Source organism: Scatophagus argus, chromosome 12 (assembly GCF_020382885.2).
Source record: "Scatophagus argus isolate fScaArg1 chromosome 12, fScaArg1.pri, whole genome shotgun sequence".
In the NCBI taxonomy this organism is placed as follows: Eukaryota; Metazoa; Chordata; class Actinopteri; family Scatophagidae; genus Scatophagus; species Scatophagus argus.
Genome location: NC_058504.1, coordinates 5,005,596 through 5,030,786, shown reverse-complemented (window position 1 = coordinate 5,030,786; position 25,191 = coordinate 5,005,596). Strand labels below are relative to the sequence as shown.

General features: G+C 40.2%; 1 protein-coding gene across 5 annotated transcripts in view; it reads right to left on the bottom strand.

Annotated features, from left to right (window-relative positions):
- Positions 1-2,647: 2,647 nt before the first annotated feature.
- Positions 2,648-25,191, bottom strand: part of si:dkey-237h12.3 (teneurin-3) — a 128,108-nt gene continuing 105,564 nt past the window's right edge. For 3 of the 5 annotated variants that reach the window (XM_046406401.1, XM_046406403.1, XM_046406404.1), the window contains 11 exons: positions 20,180-20,429; positions 18,864-18,884; positions 16,344-16,576; positions 14,417-14,571; positions 10,683-11,566; positions 9,512-9,687; positions 8,855-9,090; positions 7,858-8,154; positions 4,540-6,151; positions 4,093-4,223; positions 2,648-3,550 (listed from right to left, as the gene is read on the bottom strand). In XM_046406401.1, coding sequence (XP_046262357.1) covers positions 2,798-3,550; positions 4,093-4,223; positions 4,540-6,151; positions 7,858-8,154; positions 8,855-9,090; positions 9,512-9,687; positions 10,683-11,566; positions 14,417-14,571; positions 16,344-16,576; positions 18,864-18,884; positions 20,180-20,429 — 4,748 coding nt within the window. In that variant the 3' untranslated portion in view covers positions 2,648-2,797. The remainder of the gene's footprint in view (positions 3,551-4,092; positions 4,224-4,539; positions 6,152-7,857; positions 8,155-8,854; positions 9,091-9,511; positions 9,688-10,682; positions 11,567-14,416; positions 14,572-16,343; positions 16,577-18,863; positions 18,885-20,179; positions 20,430-25,191) is intronic. The other 2 variants (XM_046406402.1, XM_046406405.1) reach the window with 1 other exon arrangement.

Below are 25,191 nucleotides of genomic sequence, written 5' to 3'. Positions count from 1 at the left end.
TCTTCAGTGCTGTAATGTTTGATTGTGCCTCAGAGATGGGTTGCAAAATCACTTCAGGTTTGGCATTGTAATTTCATGTGGCTACCTTTGTGCTATATCCATAAAATGAGGCTCAGTTGAATTATGAAACATGCCTTATATTTTCCATTTCTCTGATGTGGCTGTTGCATGATGCTTTTAGGTCTTTGATGTTCTTGCAAAGTTGGACCATCTCTTTTATATAAGCCTTTGAAGTGGTCTAGTTATGCCGCGTAGTGATATGCTGCACTGTTGCTTTGGCAGTGCCGACTGTGGTCACAGTGTGATACTGCAGCGGTACTGCGGATCATTTTCATATTACTTGTTTATCGATTCCATTTGAAGTCTATTTAAATTAACCTGGAATATCCAGAAATTATTTTTCCCAGTAACATCTGGCTCACTGAACACTAGAATTTGTATTTTCTGACCTCCCTTTTACAGATAGTGATGGCTGATATCACAATAAGCGTACTGCTATATGATATCTTGATAAACAGTCAGCTGGATAGCTTTCTGAACTATGCACTTTGTACCACTAGGGAGCATCAGAGGACTTTTACGAGAATCAGAGATTTAAATGCTTTATATTTGGCAGAGCTGAATTTGTATTTGAAGACTCTTAGCAGTGTATGAAACTCTTTGTATAGATATATGAAAACAAATGGGGGTTCATTTAAGTTCACTCTAATTTCAGTGTGAAAGAGCAACATACAGTGACTCACAGGGGAACCTTTAATAAGACATTGCATTATAGGTTGGTGGGGAAGGGGGTGGTATACCCTAAGGGTGTCTGATGAAGGCATGTATTCCAGATTTGAGCTGAGCAAGAGTCAAAGAGATGTAGCCTTGTTGTTAAAATATCTTTTTTTTTTCTTTTTTTTTTAATTTCTGAAACCATATAAAGAATCTGTGAGATGCCAGAGCAGCAGAAGGGGTCAACAACAGTATAAAATAACCTCTGAGTAAGAATATTCTGCTCCCATTTGGTTTAAAATGCTGTTTGAAGTTTACCATAAAAAGAAATCACTTCCATACGAAGGGGTTGTTTTCGGGATTATGCATTCCATCATCAGCACTCCGCTGTACTTTGATGGATAACACTTATCAGGGATGTGGGAAAGCTGATCACCACCCAAATGTAAATTTAAAAACTGAGCTATCAAATGCTCAAAACTGAAATCCTCTTTGATTGTGATCCTGGCTGCATTCAGGCAGCTGTCTTCATTACACTTAAATGTCTTGGGCTACCTTCGAGCAGCTAACTTAAAATTAATGTTGCATTTGTCTTCCTTGGCTTTGCAGCTCAGAGGATGATTTTTTTGAACATTAATAAACTTATTTTTTTCGTAATAGAGGCCTTGCATATATAACCATTTGAAAAGACTTTAAGCACGGGTGATATCCATGTTAGTGTCGGACTTACCCTCAGCTACTGAACTGAACAGTTGACTTTGGGATGACAACACTGAGTCACAACTTTTTCCAATTCTTAAAAAAAGCAACACACCAAAAAGAACCCTAATATCATTTTAATCCATGAGTGCATTTAACATTCGAAGAAATTATGCCTACCGAGAACATGGATGTGATCTATATTTGGATCCACTGAAACCTTGTTTATGTGAGATGGGTTCATAAAATATTTGTGTTGATGAAATATTTATTGGACTGAAAGCCAGGTCAAAAGGCATTATGCCCAATAAACATTAAATTTAGTGGAAATAATAGTTGACTGCATGTTAAAGATACATCACCACTTGTAAATAATTGTCACCACATGCACAGGTTTCTGTTAATCACGTAAACAGAGCATTGCAAAGAAGCCCCACATTAGCCATTGTAGGAGGAACCTAACTTAAAGAAATGCATGTCTGAAAAATCAAAGAAAAAAATGAAACTCAGCTGGACTTTATTCGTTATGTATAAACACAACATAAATTACTGTTAATATGACTAATACAGACATTTACTCCGTTTCTTAAAAAAAAGACATAAAACTCTTGCATAATTTACAAAACATGGTGTCCCTGTGCTATCCAAGACACATCTGTGACCCCCCCCCCCCCCCAAAGTGGGAGTTCTTAATACATTTACTGTCTTCTGTTTTGTTTTTTTTTTCACAATTAATATTGGGTATTTAAACATGGAAACTGATTTCATTTTTTCTGTTTAAAAACATAAAGAGAATAAGACATTTTGATGTTTACAGTGCTAAATCTGATATACATTAGTGGTTGTTTGGTGAGGATATCACTAATGTCAGAACGTCTCTGAACATTTGCTCACTACTTGCTCTAGGAGTGGGAACTCTCAAGTCCTAAACTTCTAGAGAAGTGCAGATATGCATAATGTAAACATTTCCTTTCCTCTTATAGTACTTTCTGTTGAGCCAGACTTTTCTTGATGAAAACAAAATGAAAAAACCTCAAAAACAACACCTAAATTAGCTGACCGTTGATCCAAAGATGCCACTATTCCTCTGCTTCAGAGTCCAGAGTCCAAAAGGCTTGTGCAACAGAGGAACTGACCTGTAATTGCCATGTTAAGGCTTGGTGTAGTTATACATTTACTCTGTAGTCCCCAGGCCACAATGCACAGCACTGTGGCCTGTTTTTTTTTTTTGTTGTTGTTGTTGTTTTTTTTTTTTTTTTTTTTTTTTTTTTTTATACAAAAGCACATCAACACTCAGGGTACATAACAGCAACCACTGATTTCAGTTGCTTTCCACTTTTTGTCCACTGTTGTGTCTCTGTGGCGGAAAATGCACCTCGTATTGTTACCTTTTCCCAATTTCACTTTGCCGAAGAAAGTGGATGTTATTAGAGCTGTCTGCTAATTCTGGATACTGCTCAATGGAGAGCACATAGTACCCATCATACCCCAAAACTTTTCCACTACTCAGAAGCTGCCTCTTTTCCCCTTCTGTCCAGGGGCGGACCCCCTCCTCGCCATCTCGCACTCGCTGCTGCTCCCTTGCCCATGCACCTGCAAGAGCGCGTTGGCGAGCAAGCTCAACAACCCGCGTTTTTTCCTCGTCCACCGTGGATCCATAGCGAATATGAAGTGCTAGAGCACCAGCACGAATCTCAACATCTGCAAAACGCCGAGTCCGGCTATCCATGACTGTGGTGGACTGCGAAACAGTCACATTGACACCATTCTCCAGAGTCTTATGTCCACTAGTTAGGTGCAGTGCAGCAAGGTCGGCATCTGGAAGGCCTGGCTTGACAAAGTAGTGTGTGTCCCGCCCTTCAATGGTGAAGTGGAGGTCTTCCAAATAGAAGGCGTTGTTGAGGATTGTTGCAACCTTGATGCAGTCCTCACTGGCCACGTTGAGTGTGTGAGTGTGAACGCTGCCCTTGTAGATAGCAAACATAACGGCTCTGCCGATGGGAGACATTGCAGCTGAGAACCACAGCCAAGACTTTTCACCTCTGCGACCTCGACTGAGATGGACCTCTGGCAGCCGCTCGAATGACAAGAGCGAATGCGCTTGTCTGGTTACTTCCTGCTGGACCCCAGAGATAGACTGTAAGAAAAGTGCAGTGAAACGTTAACGCCTGAACATGGCAGAACCTGAATCTCCAGGCCATTTAGACCCAGCTACTGCTCTGCTTTAGAGTTTTTCAACCCCGTCTAAGATGATAGTGTTTTCAGGCTGTGTTCTGAAGCCAAAATTAGATAAATCTCCTGTGACAATTTTACAGCAACACTTTTTCTGTTAGGGTCTTATACCAAAGAATTATAAGTAGCTCCAAAAACTCCAAGATATTACATATGAAGTTAGAAAGTGTTAAAGTGTGTTCAACTGGTAACTAAAACAACATGACAGAGGAGAGGAAAGTGCACGTTCAGCTTATTATGCATTTTATTATGCAAATACTGCCCAATTAAAAGAGATTCTTTGAAATACATAGCAGTCCAATTCAGAGATGGCAGTTTCAAAATACTGATGTAAAAGAAAAACAATGGAAAACAAAGTATTTTTGTTGTCTGTCTGATCAAAAGTGTACTGTCTGTTGGCTGGAGGGGTACCGTGCTCAACACGCTTGAGAGATTAATTTTACCCACCGGCAGATCATCCCAGCGCTGACTCTTCCTCAGTTCATAGGATGGCATGCTTAAATCAAACTTTGGGACTGGAAAACCAGGAATGGTGTTGTGAAGATGAAAACCAAAGGTTACAAGCCAGCTGTTCACATCTGTGAGAAAAATAAATACAATGTTCAGAGTAAATGTTTAAGTTAGAAGATAAATACCACTGTACCATGCCATAGAGGCCTAGAATACTACGCCTCTTTTCTTTGGAAAAGCTTACTTACTTAGAATTTTCATAAAATACTGTTTACTGAGACAAAAAAATGAATACGCAAAATTATAATTGACATTTTTTCACTATTTTCTGAAAAATTTCAGTGATTCATGGAGAAAAATCAGTAATGAAAATAAGTAGTAGTAGTAGTTGCAGCCCAAATAATAATGAAAAGCACCCGAAGCTTCAGCAGTGATATGTCTTACCTGCAACATATTCTCTCACTTCATGGACTTTGCTGATGGGGTTGTTGTTTCTGAACATGTATAAATTGAAAGGAGTTGGCTCTTTGCCAACTTTTTTCCAAGTAGAGACATCTGGAACAGTCCACCTTCCAGACATGATGTCATAATCCTGCTCCCCGAAGTGCAGCAGTTTGGTCAGGGGATCATACAGCCCTCCATGAAACCCAAGCACAAGCTGGAAGTCTGGATTTGAGTCGAAGTAGACTTCGCCATATGCCGTGTACTGTAGCTGTTTGACCAGGAGGCCGTTGCTGGTGAAGACAGCGAGAGGTGTCCCGGTGTTATCGCAGGCGATGTAGAACTCCTCCCCACTGCTGATTTCCATGGCAAACAGGTGGCCTTGGAGGTCATAGTAGAGTGAAGTGATTTCTGAACTGGAGTGGTTGTATATGTGTGTAATCCTGGCTGGGTAGCTCAGGTCTGCGTAGAAATATTGCAGGTGCTGGCCTAAGCTTGTCTTGATGGACACTCTGCGGCCAAGGCCATCATAGCGATACTGAATTGTCCAGCCGCTGCTCTTGCTGTAGACTCGGACCAACAGTCCTTTAGAGTTGTACTCAAAGATTTCTGCTCCCCTCTGACGGAGGAAACCGTCTTCATCCATTCTGTACTGGATATCTCCAAGGCGGGTAATGCGGTCTCTCAAGTCATAGCGCAGAGGAAGAAGTCTGGCACTGTTTCCTGCATTCAGCAGGTGTAGATTTCCATTAAGGTCGTATGTATAGCGCCACATCACTTTTTCATTCAAGTACACAGTCTGGAGCTGGCCATCCACATCATACTCGTAGCTATACTTGGTGGTATTGGCAAAGGGACCAATTTTGATCTCTCGCTTGATGACTCTGCCCACATCGTCATACTGGAAAGTGATCCAGTACATGAGTGAGCGAAATATCTCATATTGGATCTCCTTTATGCGTCCATGTGCATCAAAGTGCTTGGTATAAGTCATGACTGCAGTGGATATGATCTGATTTATATCATAGTAGATGACCCCAAATTTCCCAAACTGTTCAATCTTTCCTGAGATGTCATCAAACTGATATAGATCGATGGGTAGTGGCGTTTCGTTGATGACGCCTTGCACACTGGTGACACGCAGGCTACTGTCATAGGTGTAATCAAAGCGTGCATTGACCATGCCATCCTCACTGAAGCGGAAAATCTGCCGGTCCACTAGGGGACCCACTTGGCGATAACGGATGGAACAAATGAAACCTTCATTCTGCAGGTTGACAGTCTTCAGCACACCTGCTGTCTCATCATAGGTGAAGCTGACCCTTGTGCTGTCATACAGGATCTCGGACAGCTTGTTCTGCCGGCGGTACCTGTACAGGACCCGGCGGCCTGTGCCGAGATGAGCCACTCTCAGTAGGAGGCCATCTTCGCTGTAGTCCACAGCCACTGAGGCGTTGCTCTCTGGAGGGTGATAAAGGTTCCTGTAGTAGCCCACTGAACGGATGGTCTGCATGGTGTAGCGGGCAACACTTGGCATTGTGACAGCAGAAAGGCGGTCCAGAGAGTCGAAATCAAATATGTACTGCCGTTGACTGTGGAGCAGGAGAACCATGGACTAGAGGGAACAGAACAAAATAGCAAGTGTTTTCTTGAGTTGCATAATATTTATACATAATTTATGTGTAATGACAGATAGGTTGAGTGCAGGCAGAGTAAGCACTAAAGGAGAAACAGGGTATATTAAAAATGTTAAAAATGCAATAAGTAGCGTTAAGTATCACTGTTAACACTGAGATGGCAGGTAGCAGTTATACTGGCCATTGCCTAATCAGTTAATCCTTTCAATTTATGATGTTAATTAGTAAATACAGCTTTTGTAAAGAGTTAAGATTGCTGGTATTCTTAAACATATGTTCAACTGTCCATGACTGTCTCATAGTTTACATACATAATTATCTGACATAAGCATTGCTTACTTTTAACTTTTACTACCAACAGAAACCAGTTTAATTAATTTTCAACATATGCAGTTTGGACTGTGGCCTGACTTCCAAAGGTTTACCACCCTGTCTGTTAAAATGTCATGTCCAGTCATCCGTTGCTACAAAGAGGTTCCCTGTGCTCCCTGAGCTCTCTGTGTTCCTTATGTCAGAGTGTTGACATAGTCTCTCAGGGTCACGCAATGAAAGGATAGGGCCAGGAGAGACTGAGGAAAATCTCTGCTCCCTTTTTTCATAGTTGAGCATCTCAGTGCAATATGAAATACAGTTCACTCTACAAAACAACTAAAGGATATTTTTATAGAAGAAATAGAAACAGTCACACAGCTGAAGCGTGATATTTTTCTGTTGGATATAAAAGCAGAATGCAAACATCAGAGGACCTGTCAGTTTTGATAGTTTTTGATTTAAGTGTTTAGTATACGCCTACAGTTTTTATGTTTGTGTAGTATGCGCGCCACTCTTTGCCACATTTACATATTTTTAATCATGGTGGTCAGAAAGGAGCACATTTTTAACAACTGAGCAAATACAGTTATTAAATATGAGAAAATTGTGCACCTGCAGGATTTCATTTAATCATAGCCTATGGTGGAAACAGTCATGCAGTGTGGGTTGTCCAGTCTTTGTACATTCCAGCTTTTTTTTTTGCTTTTTCTTTTAAATCATTATTATTATTTTGGAAGGGACCATGAGCAAAATTAAATATAAATATTACTATTTGGTGCATTTTGCTAATTTTCAGTTTCAATTAAAACATACAAAGTGATCAAACAGCACTAAACAAGCAGGACAAGACACTCGGTTCAAGAATAATGTAGCAGTACATAACGTAGTCTTCAGGCATCAGGCTGAATTTGATTTAAAGAGCCTACTGTTTTATTGCACCGGAAACTATACACTGCTGCCAATGCATTTGAGTCAGTTCAGCAAGCAGAGTTTAGTATGCTAGCTAAAAATACTAAAAATATGTTACTGTGGAAGAGATGGTCAACAGCCCCCACTATTAACCTTTCTGGTGCTTCATTTCCTAAACCTAACATACTGCAGAAACACAGATAGACAATCCAGGTTACCTCCTCAGTTTGCCCCAGAATTACTGGGTAGAGGCTGAGGTACAGCCCTTGGATGCAGTCTAAACACATTTATATCTAGAGCTGGTAAATGATGCTCATACGTCTGCAGTTACGTAAAATGTTTGCTCTGCAAGAAGCAGATGGAGCACATTGTTTCAGGGTGACCTCTGCTTAATGTTGTGTACACTAGCCTACTGTACTGTGTATCTTACGTATTGCTTGCTTGGGTCATGTTATCTTCTCACCTGCTCCAAGTAGGTGTAACTCCATATCTTTCCATCAGCAAATACCCTGGAAACCAGGCGACCTTGGCTATCATACTCAAGTTTCTCAGTCGTAGGACCTCTCTGCAGGGCACTGATCTGCCCACTGCTAGTGCGGCTCACGTTAACTGGCAGTAGCTTACTGCTGGGTATCCAGAGCACAGGATGGCCTGCTGTGTCATATATAATCTTTAAAAGGAATTTCCGGTGGTCATCATAAATCTTCTCTGTCCTCAGGGTGCGATCATAATCGACGGAAAGAATGTTTCGTCCATTCACCTGTGGGAAAAATTTAAGAACAAGTTAGATAAAAAATGACTAGCCCTACTACTGCTACTACAACAATAATGATACATAACAGATAACACAAAAATGATGCAATATCAAGAAGAAATTCTTGGATTTGATATCACTGTTCTTTGTCTGGATAGCTCTTTAAACTGTATTCACAATGATTTTCACTACAGTTGTCACAGAGATTAACACCCCTTTCTCGAGGCTCATTAAACTGAGAGACACTCTGGCGATTGTTCAGGTACACTTAAATCACAACCTCCTAAATTTAGTGGAGTCGAAAATTACTCTGAGGCAAAGCAACCACCCAAGTTAAGTTCATGAATGCAGTAAATCAGAAATCTGACCGTCGGATTCTGGAAGGAGGAATATGAAGAGGTAGCTTCTGTACAGTGCATTGATATCCCTGTTTGTCATGAACTAAATGTTGTGACTCTTATGTTTCAGTGGAAAGAAAGAATTGCAGAAATACCTTATATTTCTAAGGACAGTGACACAGCCACAGACATACAATCGCATTTTTAGTTTTTTTTAAATTTTTGCACAGGTAATTTTGTGAAATAGACACCTGTTCCTAGTAGTGTCACTGCCATAGTCTAACTACTACTACTACTCACTTTATGTATGCATGGGATGCAGATCATTTACATATGCCACAGGGAAGAAAAAAGAGAGATTAACATACCCTAAGCTTGCGTCCAAACACGATAACTTTCCCTCTGGCTTGTTCTTTGCGGAAGCGCCACTCAACCAAGTTTTGCCCACTCTCGCCTGGCAAGCTCATGTTGCGTCTGGCCACAGTCGGATTGGCGGCGCCTGCCAGGATGTGAGGCTCTGTCTGGTAGTGGGTGTCCATCCCGTTGGCATAGGTAATCCTCAGCGAGTTGTCAAAGCCCACTTGATAGCTACTTCTACATTGGTCTGTTGATAGTAAGCAAAAAGTGCAGTTCAGAACAGATGAATAGGAGGTTACACACCAGAATTAATGTTATTGTCAGTCTCTTGAGGTAAGTGTAGGTGGAACTTAAGTCCTTAGTATTTCAGATGAGACGATTTTCACACAAAAAGAATGAACATGAACGATGTACTAAAACAAGCGGACTACCAGGCTCTGGCAGAAAGAAGAAACCATTTAGATACAAGGTTGATGTGTCTCCGTGACACGTCAAACCCCACACACTGAGAGAGTAATCATTTACACTGTCGTCTGTCAGACCCTCTGAGCTGTAGTGATACACGACTTAAGTTTACTCAACATTGCCCCAGCGACCCCTGAAACAATGACAAATAATGGCTTACAAAATAGCTGCCTGACTTGGGAAGATGAGCATTGTGGGCTTACCCTGAGCCAAAGTGTAGAAGGCACGAATTGTTGAAGTATTTGTAGTGATGCTGATTTCTTCCTCTGTCATGGAGCTTTCAATGTCCACAGTCAAAGCGCTGTATATGTCTGTGTACAAGTTATTCACCATTCCAGTAGGGAATGTCACGTTCATCAGCCGTCCTTCACTGTCATAGCTGTTTGACAAAAAGAACATCAAATGACAAAGCACTGATATGTGAGTGCTCCCAGGGCCAAAATGCATTCAATTATCAACTCTTTTATACTTGTTGAGTAAGACCATCAACTCTATTGTAATTAAAATGTCACTTTCTTTTCCTTTTCTCTTCCCCCGTAAGTGCTGGACTGCCAGTATCAACCCAAGGTGCAGTCCAAATATTTGATACAGGAGAATGACACATCTCATCAGCTATCTGTTTTATATGAACTTTGTATTAGTGGGTTCAATTATTTGGATGATGAACTGAATGCTTTGCTTTTTTAGTTATAGTGAGGATATCATTCATGGTGTAATGTGACATGACAGCAAATTACACAAGGGAGGAAAATTCAATCACTGAGAGGCCATGCTACAAAAATAAAGTGGCACATTATAATCAAAATATAATCATGAGTCCGTCATTTTATTCAGCTTAACTTTTTTAAATGTATGTGTGTCAAAATAAAATCCTATTTTACAGAACACTTCTGCTAACTACATTACTGAACACGTGATTCGACGAAGTAAAAGAAACAGTAGCATACTTTATGCATATTAAGTTATTATAGTCTAACTAGGCTATTTTATAATTAGGTTTCAATTAAATGTGCACCCTAAAGCATTTGGCAGGTAAGTATGGTTACCAATTATAGAGTAAACTTGTACTGAGCTGTAAGACAAGAAAGAATGCGCACAGGGTTATGCACATGCAACCATACACACATAGCAAACATCTTTGTGTTTGTCCCTTATGGCTTAAAGCTTAGTTAAGGATTACAAAAATTATCTATATTAGTGTTGTACTTGGACTACAAGGCTGTTAATATTGGCTCCTCATCCATGAGAAATAAGGAATACTTTCTCTCTCTCTCTTTTTTTTTACATTTCCATAACAAATTGCAATCTAAATTAGTCTGTCAAGTGATGTGAAGATTGCCACAGAATGAACTTGCCAATTTCCATTATACTTACTCATAAAAAGTTGTCCAGCCAATCTCTGATGTCTTTGTAGCCAGCAGACCGTTGTTACCATGGTAGGTAAGAAGCACTAGCTCCTGGCCCTGCGCCGTAAGTGTTTTCAATCCACCATTGGTGCTCATGGTCAGCCAAATCACTTGGTTATCAGGGGCGACAATGCGCACTGGGGTGCGGTTGGGATCTCTTCGTATTCGCAGGGTGTTACCGCTGCTGTCAGTAACAGCTGTGATGTCATTCTCTGTGCTGTAGCTGAAAGTGTATTTCAAGTCACCAGTGAGCAGGCTGGCAGTGTGCTGGTGTGTGCCATTGCTGTCAAACACGTACAGCTCCTGGGCATCAGGGGAAGCCACCTCATATGTACCAGCAGTGGAAGTCAAAGTTGGCCCATTTCTAGAGATGGCCCGGATGCGGATGTTACCCAGGTCTGCCACATACAGAGTTCCATCTGGGGCTGCCACTAAAGAAGATGGAGCATTGAGCCTCGCATCTTTGGCATAGCCATCCCCTGTCTGGTAGCAGTCACAGTTGGCATCATTTTTGCAATCGCAGTCAGAAGGAGCCCCGGCCAAATGAGTTATCTCACCATCGACAGAAACCTTTCGGATCCTGCTCATCTTTCTCTCATCAGTCTCTGCTATGTAGATGGCCCCATGGTAAGATACAGCAATGGAAACAGCAGATTCTAGAGGAGTTAACTGAGCCCTTTGTCCACCGGCCATGCCACGCTCCAGTCCAGCCAGTGGGCAGTGGATAGGCCGGCCAACTGCAATGCTCACTTGACCATTCTCTGTGATACGCAGCACAATATTGTTGTCCAGTACATACAATGAGTTGTCAATGGGGCTAACTGCCAGGTCAGTGGGCCACTCCAGGATCACCTGAAATACAGGACATCATTAGGTTGTTGTGTAGGAAAACATAATTACACATTTGAAATTCAATGTGAAAGTTTCTTATTCTTAGCAATCATGACCCATAATTGATTTAAATAAATATTAATAATATTCAACAGTGACTCAAGCATAAGCATAATTCACAGGCCCACAAACAAGAAAGCACCTTCCAGATTTTCATGGTGGGACTGACGCAAATCAGCAAGCAGAAAAAAAGACACTGCAGTGACAATGTAACATAACTATGACTACAATGTGCGGGCGGATATCCAGAATTGCAGCTGTGAGTAAGCTATAAACACTGTGCTCTTTCAGACTATCCTCTGTTCAGCTAGCCTTGGACAGACATTGTATTCCCTCACAGAAGATTACTTTTATCTGTTTTTCTGTGAAGATAAGTTTCCATTATGTCGTCTCTTTCCCTTCTAAACATTATGTTTTATCATGCTGCCACTGAGATTTCAAACTAGCTAGTGTCAGATGTGTATCCTCTATGTGGCTATAGTATAGCTGCCAAAATAATCCTGAGCGTGCACTTCAAACCTTCCTGTGACCATTTGTGATGCACTAACTGGTGCTGCAAACCTGAGAGAGGAGCTCCCTGCTGGGTGATCAATTAAATATTTCAAATTAAGTAAAGAAAATATGTCATACATCAGAAAAAAAAGACATATTAGTGACATCTTGGAAAAGTAACAAGAAGATATTGCAATTCAAAAGCTTTAACCCTGGCCAACCATTACACTCTGCTTGTCATAAATGTGTCGGTGAGTAAAAAGAACAAATGACTGGCCTGGCCTTCAAATATATAACTGTGTCATTAAGGCTGTCAAAATACTCCTGAATATTGCTTTTCCACAGGGTGATTAATAATAAAACACACTGCCTTTGAGACTGCCACTAGTTAAACTGCATTGTGCCAATTCTGTAGCTGAGATGCCCGAGGATCGTACCGTCTCGCCAAAACCACATCTTTACTGGCTCAAACCAAATTACTTGGTTAATTAGCAAAGAGTGACATGCTTAATTCTTTGTCTGTATGTTCTCTTATGTTTACCCCTTCATGTTCACCACCCACCAACACATATAACACTCATACACACACATCGCATTCTTCATTCTTTTCTGTTTACATTAAAATGTTCTTATTCTGCAAAAAAGACCTCTAAAAAACATTTTTAATTGTCTCCCTGGCTCTTATTTCTGCATTTCTATTGTCTTCAAACCTCTTAAAAGGACACAAGAATATCAGTGACATCTGCTGTCAGGATCATTTTGTTTTGACTGTTGCATCTACTTTTGAAGGTGTTTTGTGTGTAGTCTTGTACTCTCTCTGACCTGCATTAGAATATTAGAAATCTAATTAAAATGTAAATTGGTTAGTTAAAGAACAAAAAAACACTGTTATGTTTAGTGCATACACATGAGTGGTGGGAGAACCTGATCCTGCGGCAACTTTAGTCTCAACGGCAAACACACCTAAGAACTCACTTTCTCCAGAAATGGGAAGTAGATGCTGTGTTGTGAACACATCAATTTTCATAAGAAGAAGTCTTTATTTGTTTTTTGTTTTTCTTCATTAATCATCTTAAGTCAGATCTGAAAACGCTACAGGAGTGAAATATTAATGTTTATGCTCACCTCCACTCACTTCCTGTTATTGTAATGTTGTAATCTATTATGTGGGGACAGCTATCATCTTATTTACCGGTAGATGGTTAATTTTATTGGACAATCGCACCAAATGCCTTGTGCCGCAGAAGCAAAGTCTTAAACCGAGGACGGTGCCATTATCATGCACGGTGTTAAGTGTCCCCAGTCCTGAGTATTTCTAGTGGAGCATTAATTCGGCTCCAGCCACATCAAAACAAGCTTCCAAACTGAGTAATTATTCTTCCCCCCGTATCATCTGCCGTGACCTGAAAACTCATCTCTTCAATAAACACTTCATGTCTCCACTTCCTGCCTAAATCACATCTTTCTCCTGGCTCATATTTTCCTCCCGTACTTTCAGAGAAATGCTCTGCTCTTATCAAGTTGAGAACATAATATGGGAAAAAAAATATAATGCAGATGGTCTGTCAGTTAAATGTATCTCTCATAATTAACATTTATGTAACGATTAAGTGCCAAGGCAGGCAGCAATAATATTAGTAATATCATACAGTAAATAAAAGAAAATATCTCACAAGGTCAGGATTAAACAAAATTGGAATTGTAAAACCATAAACAAATTTTGAGTAAAATAAATAATTTAAAATATTAAAAATTAAAAAAACAATTCAAAAGCTCAGACCCTTGAAACAAATGCAGGAGGCACTTTAAAAGGGGGCAATCTGAAAACATCAATGTAATAATGCTATCAAGCAAAAAAATGAATTGCACAAAAAACATCCCAATTCTAATATTCACCCAATAGAAGCTTATAGTTTTTGTAGCAATGATTTAAATTCCCAGAAGCAGAACAGTTTTTTGCAATTTTAAATTTAATTGCAGAAGGTTCCAGACAGAAGGAGCAGCATGCAAAAAAGCTCCTTTGCCCAATTCACTCAAGAGTTTTAGGATGTGTTAATATAACGCAGACGGTGAAGTAAATTTAAGGGAAAAAAAAGAAAAGTCCTCTCAATCGAAAACCAGTTGCCCAAAACAATCATCATTCATGAAAAGAGATGAGTTACACTGTATGCAGTGCAGTTGTATTTAACGCTGCATATCAATGATGAGTCATGGGCAAGCCAAGTGAAAGTCTAGACGGGCGGGGGCACAAGGCTGTGCTGTGATACTGTCCGCACCAGCATACAGGCAGCATACCGGGCATTTGTGTGTATAAGTCACCTGATTGATGTCCATACTGTTGTCACAAGTCAGAGGGCGGGCTGATGTCAGGTCGTTGGAACCAAGAAAAGTGGAGATGATGCCATTCTGGTCCACCTTTCTGATTGTGGTACCATCAACAAAATAAATCAGGCCATTCTTGTCCACAGCGATGCCTGTTGACATCAGGTAAGAGAGGGAGAAAAGAAGAGAAAGGAAGAAAGAAAAAAAAAACCTGTGATAACAGGAAAACATGCCAGATATGCGGCATCTCTGCTTGCATGACTCAGTGGACAGAACACGATGGATACATGTGTCAAGCTTGCCTTCCCATTATTCAGGTCACTGCAAAAAGCACAGCGGTCAATAATTCATGGGCTGCTTTTCTGGTATTAAATAATTTCTAAGGCAGAAGTGGGAAAGGCTGTATTCATACGGTATATATGCACTTGCTGCGTCTTGTTACACCCCTCTCTTAAAGAGGACCTCAGCAGTTGGGGGTTTCAGTGAGAGGTGAGTTTGGGGGATTTTTTGACATCAGCAGTCATCGACAATCTACACACCATTTGAGATGTGAATGAGCGAGGGAGCGGAAATGACAGCTTTGGCCAATTTTAGATGAAAGGGGTGAAAGACAGGCAGTTGCCATGGTGACAACTGTGGACTAAATTGTCTCAGTGATTGAATGTCATCACAGAGTTGCGAGTTGCAGCCAGTGTAGAGCTGCAATAGCCATTTGTCCCAAAATAGGAAAATACATTAACAGGCCACGCAATCTACCACATCACTCTATGTGTCAATGTGCTGCTTAATAGAGACCATACTCATGAGAATTCAGTCATACGTTACATGTAATGAAGGTTATTTTTCATTCTCCACACTGGCTTTAACACACTCTGGTGTTGGCTTTAAGTCAAAACACCTGAGACCTGCTGATCTTATGTAGGTATAGTGGAAGATAGTTCTTTTGTTTTTGGAGAATTTAAAATGTTTTGAATACGCTTTAACTTCAGTCTTATCCCCCAGAGCATAATTTATTTTTCAATGGAGTCTTTAAAAACTTCTATGGAAGGTAAGTGGTTTGGTTTGACCTGTAGCTAGGTCTGCACAAGATTGCTTTCTGCTAAAACATTGACGAGTTGAGAGGGCCCACGGTGAATCCTTGGGAGCTGGTTATTTGACAGTCTGAGATTTGCAGACAGATGAAAAGTGTCACATTTGAGCAGAGTTCACCAAATGTCTGAGGGGGAAAAAGGGGGAGCCATCTGCTGTTTTTTTCACTGGTCTCGGCTTCCACCCACTCCATCATTAGAGTCGCTCCCTCAGATTGCCTTCACTCAAGCTTTTATCACCCAGCTGAAGCTGTGCTATTGCAGTTGGCCTTCAGAGTGGGCAACAAATAGTGCAAAACAATTCATCTTAGCCTTTTCATCCAGAAGAATTTATGGAAAAGAGAGCAATCCAAGTACAAATGAGCATGAGCTATTTGATTGTGGACAACTCGTTGTGCATAGCGGGCACCAACCTGTGATACCTGCTATACTTTCACGAAGGCTGTGAGTAAAAAGTCTCAAAGTGACAATTCTTCAAGAATACAAGACCTTACAAGAACTGTAAGGAATATTTGCAGGAATATTCAATCGTACAAAATAAGTTACATAATATATTTCTGAAGGTTGACCAAATAAAAGAACACTGTTTGAAAGGCAGCAGCAGTACACAGCCTTAATTTACAAAAGCTGTCTTTTTTTAGTTGACAGTCTTGCTTACTTTTACTGAACCACAGCTGAAATTCACCCATTAAATTCAGTCGGCCCAGAGTTGGCACAGACCCCAATGACACACATTAATTTAAATTTAGCAGTTGCCATCCCTGACTGAAAAACCCATCACTGTGCCACGCCCCTCCATTTCGCAGTACAACATCTTCATTAAGTTGAAACCATACCTTTGGGTCCAGTGAGAGAAGCCTCTGGAGCTTTGCCTCCATCACCACAGTGGTTCTCATCAAAGGGCAGACAGTGCTCCCCGGTTCCTGCCACCACCTCAGTGTTTGACTGCAGATCCTTGGTCCCGGTTAAGCTTTTTGGCCGGTAGATCCTCCGGGAGTTTGTGTCCGACACATACAGCTGGCCAGTTACTGGGTCAGTTGCCAGGTAATATCGGTGTGCTGGATTGTTACTGCATACAAGACAGTAATTTCAGTTTACAGACACTGAGGATTTTTCCTTAAATGCACCGTTCTTATATTGCAGCCAAACAGCCTTTTAATTAAGTTAATTTACTCCTAAAATGTGATCTGATGTAGTAATGTCCATGAAGTACTTGTTTTCTGTTAAGCACAACTGACTCCTTATTAAGCCTTATTTTCTCTTGGGCAGGACTCACGAAGGGATATTCTCAAGAATATTGTGAAGAGCTGATTACGTTATACCTCATTAGATTTTTTTAGTTGTGTAGATGGAAAACACATTTTAGAAAAAGCTCTCAGAACATTTAAAAGAATGTAGAAAAGTCTATTGTTTAAATACCTACAGCAATTCCTGCATCCTTTATACACGGTGTAACGTGTAAGGAAATAAATGAACCTTCTTCAAACTATTTGTTTTTAAACTGAAACAATGGTTAATAAAAATGATGAATCAGCTTATGCTTTTAGCATTTAACCATCATGTTATTTTATTAATTAGGATCAACATTGTGATTTTTGTGGATAATTAACAGAAGAAGAAAACTGCATGTGTTTAAATGTTTTGGAAATTTCCAGCAAAAAGGCAGAGTCTTTGTAAATTATAGATAAAAGATAAAGTGAGACAGAGCAAGTTTAAGTCAAACAGAATTGAACAGGATACCACTGCAGTGGGCTTCCAGATTAAAAAGCAGAAATGACAACTTGTGAGCTAGATCATTTCATTTTTATCACTCCCCTGTAGAGCAAAGCCTTTGGAAATTGCAGAAATGACTGGCTTATGTTAACAAAGTGCAACAACTAATGCTATTGCATCTGGTTGTGCTTATTTGCGTTCTGTCTCATAATGGATCTAACCCTTTTTAATCAGAGAGCAAATGTGTCACAGATTAGGAATTAAAAGATTTCACAACACATCATTGACTAGATTTGAAGAAATTCAATTATTTTCTGTGACTGTTCCTTTGAAACAAATTCAAAGTGCTGAAAAACTATTGAATCAACCTTTTCTATTAATGCAGAGAAGCGGGTGCTTAAGTGTCATTAAAGACCTCGAAACAGAGGCAGTTAAGATGAAAAACAACTTGCTTTACTGTGCAGTCATAAACACGGCTTCTCTGGTTCTGCTCCAGCTTAATGGTACCTCAGTCAATAGTGGTTGGCTTTAGAAGTGGGATAATGTGACGGCAAAATAAATGTGGCAATGAAACATGTTTGTAAAATGATGAATATGGAGTCATAAAACCTGACGGCTATTATGAGTCAAAATAAATGCCCAAAATAGGTGGCTGCTACCAAGTGCCTATAAAGAATTCAGCAGGCTGTACATCAGTAACCCGTTCTGTTACAGTCAGCCTTCAGGGGATGGACACCACAAGTGAAACACCTGTATGACATTATGCAGTCCGATATAACAGCCCTGTAATAAATAACACTTTCATGAAGCTTGATGTTTTGATGTGTTTAAAAGTTGAATTATGTGCACTTGTTTCAAATTTTTTTTGGCCCATCAAACCTTTGACCGTAAAAATGATCTAGACTCTACACTAGATCTGACGTCACCACCAGATCAAGTTGGTGACTATGGCTTTTTCAAGTTTCATGTAGCCTCCTTTAGAGCTCCAGAGCTCCATCATACTCCTCATGTTGCACTTCACTGCAAATTCATTGTCACAGAACAGACGACTACACCTTGACAGCCACCTTAACGAAGCTACTCCTCTTCTCTGTGTGTAGCACCCCTGGTGCTTATGATCCAGTGAATTACTGCCAAAAACTTAACTGGCACAAAGGTGCATCCTCAGTTGATCTGATGCTGTTATTTTAATTGTGAATAAAAAAGCAACTGTGTAAACTCCTGTGGATAAGAGCGTCTGCCAATCAACATCACTATACATATAATTAACTATAAGCTGCACAACGGCACTGCTTAATACAGCTCCGTTGTATTGAACTACCTACCATGGGTGTTGACTGTGTGCTTACATGCTCATTTTGTTTATTCATATTTAGAAATACATAAGAAGTGCAAAGTCTCACAGTGTACGATGGAGCCATTTTGTCAATAGTCGCATTGCACAAATTCCGACAGACTGCACATTCTTCCTCTTGTTTAGATGTAATCAAGCTATAATTGGTTTATTATAATCAAACACTGAAATCACTGGTGCTAAAGGTGACTGTAAAAGAAAGAGTCATCCATATACTTATAAAGGAGATGATACAGACGGTGAGGTAAAAATAATATTAAAGGAACATCCACTAAGATAATCCACCTACCTGTGTCTAAAGTCTTTGTTTCTATGACAGGGTACAGAGGGAGCAGGCGAGGAGGGAAAAAGAATCAAGACAATGAAATTTGTGAATCTTTAAAGGAAACAGTTTTCTTGTCATAGGAATTGTGTATATGCTTGACTTCATTTTTTGCTTAAAGCCTTTTTAGTCCTCATTAAAACCATGAGGAATAAGTGCTAACAAGGACTCAAAATTTGGCAAAAAAATGCACAGATTTTTTTCTCCCTCACAGTATTTAGGGAGGAACAAACTGAACAGCTGAAACTCAGAAAGTCAGACTATCCCCTTGAAGACTCAACAGAGACACCAGAGAAAGTCGAAGCCAATGACGATCTGTTTGGCAGGAAGTGGAGAAGCGGGACTGTGGCCGAGAGTTAGAACCCACAGAGAGAAGACAATATGTACTCCTATCTTCACAAACGCCCCACACTGCATTACCACTGTTTCTCTCAATTTGACCACTCATATTGAAATATTGATTCTACCACTTGTTGTATTGGCCACTGAAGCCAGAATCTAAATACAGACGCTACACTGAAAGTGGTTCAGGGAATCCCACATGGGAAGTGTCCTGTCGCAGCTGATGACTGCACAGCTACATTGTCAGGTTCCTAAAGCAGCTGTGTTTCAATGTTGTTCACTTTCACTCTTCAGTTTTTTGGTCAGCACCCCCCCTTGTAATCTGAATGCTAACACTAATTTACTGTACAGCATGTGTGGTGGCCTATAACCTCTGAAGCCAGTTCTCACATGTTCGTCATGTATGTGTCTCATAAAGGATGATGGCCTAATGTATATTTAATCAACATCTGCCACTTTGAAATAAGCCAACTGGCGAAATCAGAGTCAATACTGAAAGAAGCCAACTTGGCATGAGGGTGTAAATCATGCCAATTACATACTGAAGACAGGATGTCTTTCCTAATTACAGAGCTGGATAGTGAAAAGATTACAAATTTCTATGGGTAGGTGAAAGACGTGTGTGATAGATAGTGATAGCACTACATATAGAAATTTAGCTACAGTGTGCTGCATAATGTTACATAATTTTATTTGTTCTTGTTGAACTTCAGTTTAAATATATATATATATATTTATATTTATAATCGAAGTATCATCTTTCATTGTTTTATCTTGATTTCATACAAATTCAAAGGTTAATACTTAAACATGTAATGAAGGGACAGGTAAAGAGCATCAATAGGTTGTACAAGAGGTGTCCTGTTTTTTTTAAAAAAAATCCAAAAGACTAGTGCTGGTGCTGGTGCTGGTGTTACATGCTCTTAAAAACTTGATCTTACCTGAGCTCCATGATACTTGTGACATTGCCAGATGGGTAGATCCGTCTGATGTAGTTGAAATCTCCCACATACAGACTTCCATCGATGCCCCATGCCAGAGCAACCGGCGCCAACAGCTTGTTGCCTTGGGCCTGTCCATTACAGCTGGGGCACGAGATGCTTCTGCGCCGCCCGTTTCCCATGACAGTGGAGATCACAGGGGGCTGGAGGGAGATGAACTGGTTCTCCCCGCTGCCTTTGTAGAGAATGCCTGGGAAACAAAGCAGCAGTTATTTGCAAGTGTGAGAACATAATTGCCATTTGTCAGTAGCAGAAAATACTGGACTCATTATTTAGAAGAGAGCCAGAGATGAGGATCTCTTTTACCAAACCGACCTGATGAAAATGAAATACACAGGAAAGAAAAATTCACACACTGAATTTGCAATAATTCAGAATTACAAATCCCAAATTGCCTAATGGCAGCTTTACATCCTCTTTGATCCTGGGGTCAGATAAAGGAAAACTCCCCCACAGAGCTGATGATGGGAATAACGGAGGAGTGAGCCACTCCATTTCCTTCCAATCTCAACCAAACATGTACTGACACAGAGGCCATTGATAAAGTTACTGTGGTTACTTTTGTATAACTTTTACTTCAGTCTCTCTTTCAAACTCAGTACTGACTGAATGATGTTTGAATGCTAAAGGAGCTAGATGGAAAATTATTTATGTGTCAACATCCTTAATTTCAACGCACGTCACAGCATTGCACCAAAAAAGAGGCCAAATTTAGCATGTCCACCCAGGCGTCCAACCAACTGGAATGCTGACTGTACTTTTTGAAGACAAAAGTCAGACGTCAGTGTGCATTAGTGGTTTTAGTCGCCTGGCTCTGTCTAATATACAAAATTATGCCAGCCTAACTGATGTTCTGCATTTATTTAATTTGTGCACAAACCTACACTAAAATGATTCGTGGTTTTAGCTACATGCTGTAACACGCTTGACTGGTGTAAATCTCATTAACCGGCAAGAAAGGTATGAAAATATGTTTCTACATGCTTAACTCGTCCTTTCTTGATGTAAGAAAAGAAAAGCCTTGCCTTTTCAATATAATAGTATTTATCTGCAAATCTGACGTGAATTTATTTTTAAAACTTGTGATTTCTTCATGCTGTGTGACTAATTGCTGCAGAAAGATGAACGTAAATATATTTGCTTTACATAGCTTAATATGCCAGAATATAATAAGACATTTATTCCACTTTAGTTCTTAATACACACAATGTTTGCTGACTCAGATTATTGGAGTCTAAATGTCATTTCACAAACTTGGAAACATTAATTACATTGCTTTGGAACCACAGTATGTGGACACTATTTCACCACAACTAAAAAATGATATATGTGTGGTTCATCACACAATTTAAGGATGTTTCATTATAACTGACCATAAATAACAAACACAAATACACCTGTGACAGCTTCAGCGTGTTATAAATCCTTTGTAGATCCTTTCAGCCTCACAGTTACAGATGGGATCGGATAAATGGGAAAGGCTTTTCAGGGCTTCGCTCGGGACACATCAGTCATAAAAGTTAAGAAATTACAGTTTGAATTTGTTTTGTTTATGTTATTGTAAGTAAATTGTAAGAGTGGACAATGATCTGATTCATACAGTTGGGTAGCTCAGACCACCAGCTGAATGAGCTCAGTCCTTTGTATTATTATTGTAGAATCTCTTCAGTGAGTTCCTGAAAACCATCCGCAAGGTTGAAGTAAAATATTATGGAAAATAATGTTCTTTTAACTTCACAGAGAGCTGCTTTTCCCCAAATCACAGAGAGGTGGTAAACATAAATACAAGGCAGTGCACCTCCCACTAATAACGATGGATACATTTTCACTGAGGACTCACCAAATTTGGTGAGTCACTACAGAATAATAATTTAACAAAAAGCAGATATAACAGTCTTTTTAGGTGAAGTAGGAGGGTGGGTGATATAGTGGGACTTTTCAAAAGGAAAAAAAACACATCAAAGGGAAGAAGTGGATGCTGGAAGTCCTTAATTATTCACATCCAGCAACTTGTTTGAATTCACACTGCCTCTGTCCTAATTAGTGGATCCATGGCACCACTGACTGACCACATAATGTCCTTCTCCCACAGCGTTATCCCATAAGCCATTGTAACCCCCGATGTATGTGAAATCGAGTGTGCGGCCACGCTGCTTGTCCCTCCTCTGATTAGTTCCTTTCATTGATCTAATTGATTGAAGGGCAAATTCAAATGTAGGCACAGTCCAGCGAGACTCCTGACAGGACGATCTGACCAATCCGTCTTTTGTATCCAACAGCATTATATGAGCCCTTAACAAAGACAAATAGGTCCGGGAGACGGCTTTATGCGTGACGCCATCAAATGCGCGACCTTGGGACTTGTATTGAACTGTGATCCATGCGTCTGCTCACTGAATGAAACACATGCTATGATGAAAACTCTCACTCTCACTGAGCTGAGAGGCTAAAGCTGCACTCAGAAACGCTGCAACAAATCACAAATAAACTGTGTAATCTGACTAGAATTTTAATGCCAGTTTGTGTAATAGCTCCTAAATATTCTCAGAAAAGACAAACACGTTTGTAATATCCAGGAGCCTAACGCAGTGTGTAAGACATGGATCAGTTGCAGCAGTACAGCAGTCTAGCAGTTTGGCTGCTGTTCATCTTTTTTAAAAAAAAGGAGAGAGAGAAAACACATTTACTGCTGAGGTCATTTTGGCAAGCTGCCGCGGTCCTCTCTATTTACACCTCCATCATAGTTTACTGTACACACAAGTCTTACCATAGGCTATTAGACAGTGTAATATAATAGATTAAATACAATAATTAATTAACAACTACCCCCCACAATCTATGCCACACTTACTATGGACACCACACTCTTTTACTTTCATTTTCTCACACACACAACTTCTACTGCTCTTATGAGATTCAGCTCAAGAGTGAGTGAGCAGATTAAGGTTCAGTTTTTTTCCCTCAAGGACACTTGGTCATGACACATTACTGCTGATGACTGTTGCAAGGATCAAGCTTGTGACGTCTCAGCTGGAGAGCTGCACTGATGGGAATTTAGCTTCTGACTATCCAGTGCCCCGGGCTGAACAGGGGAGACTCCTACAGCGCATGTACTGAAACGACTTTGGAGTCATAAAATATGATATTGCTTTACTTTTAATTCACATTGTTTTGATTTTGAAGCAGAGTGACATCTATTAAACACCTCATTATTTCTCAAAAATAAGATACAGCTATATAAAGCAAACAGTTTTGTTTTTGTACACACAAACAAGTAGGGCTGCCTCGCCAGATTTTGCAGAGGAGATCTCAAGTCAGACTGTAAATATGGCAGCTGAATAGATCAACCATTAGGGGTGTGTGTTCCCATTGATTGCTCGACTTTTGGGTAGAAGTTGTTAAAAGAGAAAAATCTACTGTTTTGCTTGGCTTGGAGAGAAAAGGCTTTTTTTGTGTTTTTTTCCCCCAAGAAATCTGAGAATCAGTTGTCTGTCTTGCTCTGAGATCACTTGAGTGCTGCTCCATCTAGAAAAGCCATAATGTAATATAACTGTAACGTCACGCAGATTTTAGCACATTATTAAAAACTCAACATGCAGTTGGACTCTGACAGTAATATGGAATCTGCCAAATGTGATGGCCATTTTCTATCATTTATCTAAAAATGAAGTGGAAAAAGAAATGAGAGGAAAATGCTGTTGTTTTGCTTTACACTCAGCCTGCCTCTGGTGTATAGGACTTATAAATCCACTTTACCTGATCCCAAACCAGATGTCCACCTTTCTACCTCCTCTGAATACACTTTTCAATTGTTTCTTTTCTTAAAATCTTTATAGAAGGTAACCCTCTGTTCGATAAAAGCTAATTTGAGACATGTAGGAGGATAAAATAAATGCTTAATGCCAACTTCACAGCTTCCTAAATGATTAATGGTACAAACGCAAGGCTGAGCCCCTGTACCTGATAAAAAAGTGGAGCGCCCTGAGCAAAGTCACCTTGGTGACACAGAGAGAGTACAGAGATTGGTAGAGGAGGAGTGAGAGTGTGTCTTAATTGCACCCTGTCCTTCTTTGTACTCCTTTGCACTGTGTCATTCTCTAAGATACCACCCAGGCTCCCACTGATCTACCAGGATAGAGGCTAAAAGTGGGCAGGAAACCTCTCAGTGCTTCAAATGCAACATGTGCGTGAGCTGTATACACTTAAGTACACTCCGAGGTACCGAGTTGTTGAACTCTAGCTGTGTCCAATAAAAATCAGCTATGTTACCCTAGATAGAGACAAGCCTCTGATTGAGGGGAAGGCATATCCACTTGTAATGAAGAAAGGAGGGGCAGGAGGCCCAGGCACCAGCAATTTGCTTTATCTAGCTTGACAGGCTCTGGAGTGGAGGCAGAGAGAGAGAGAGAGAGATACTGCTTTTTGTTCAGGTCTTTTGCCACAAATGATGGGAGAAAAAGTCCTCAGATGTTCCAAGTGGTGCGAAAATGAAGCAGGAGACACAACACAGAGCGATAGCAAATGTCTGTGCAGCTGCAGAGGACTACTGCTTGCTAAAATGTTGGGTGAAGACATTAGTCAAGGTTTACAGCATTAAAGAATCAATGCTGGAACAGGAATGAAGGCAAACAGTGATATTTGGATTCATCTTCATGCTGACCGAGGATATTGAACTGCATTCCTTGCTCAAAAACCCATGTGGGCCATAAATCTCAAATGTCAAAAAGTGTCTGAATGTGAGACTGAATAATTCAGTTTGGATTGAGAAAATGCAAGTGGATAAAACCAGGTGCCTCCTCACAACCTCTGCGGTAAAAATGTATATGTGTGAGGGCAAACACAGATCGCAGTACAGATAGAGTTATGATACTTTGATGTGAACACAGTATAAAGTAGCATACCAAAGTCGACAACAAAAACATTTCACAGTCTTAAAGAGCTCACTGTCTTTG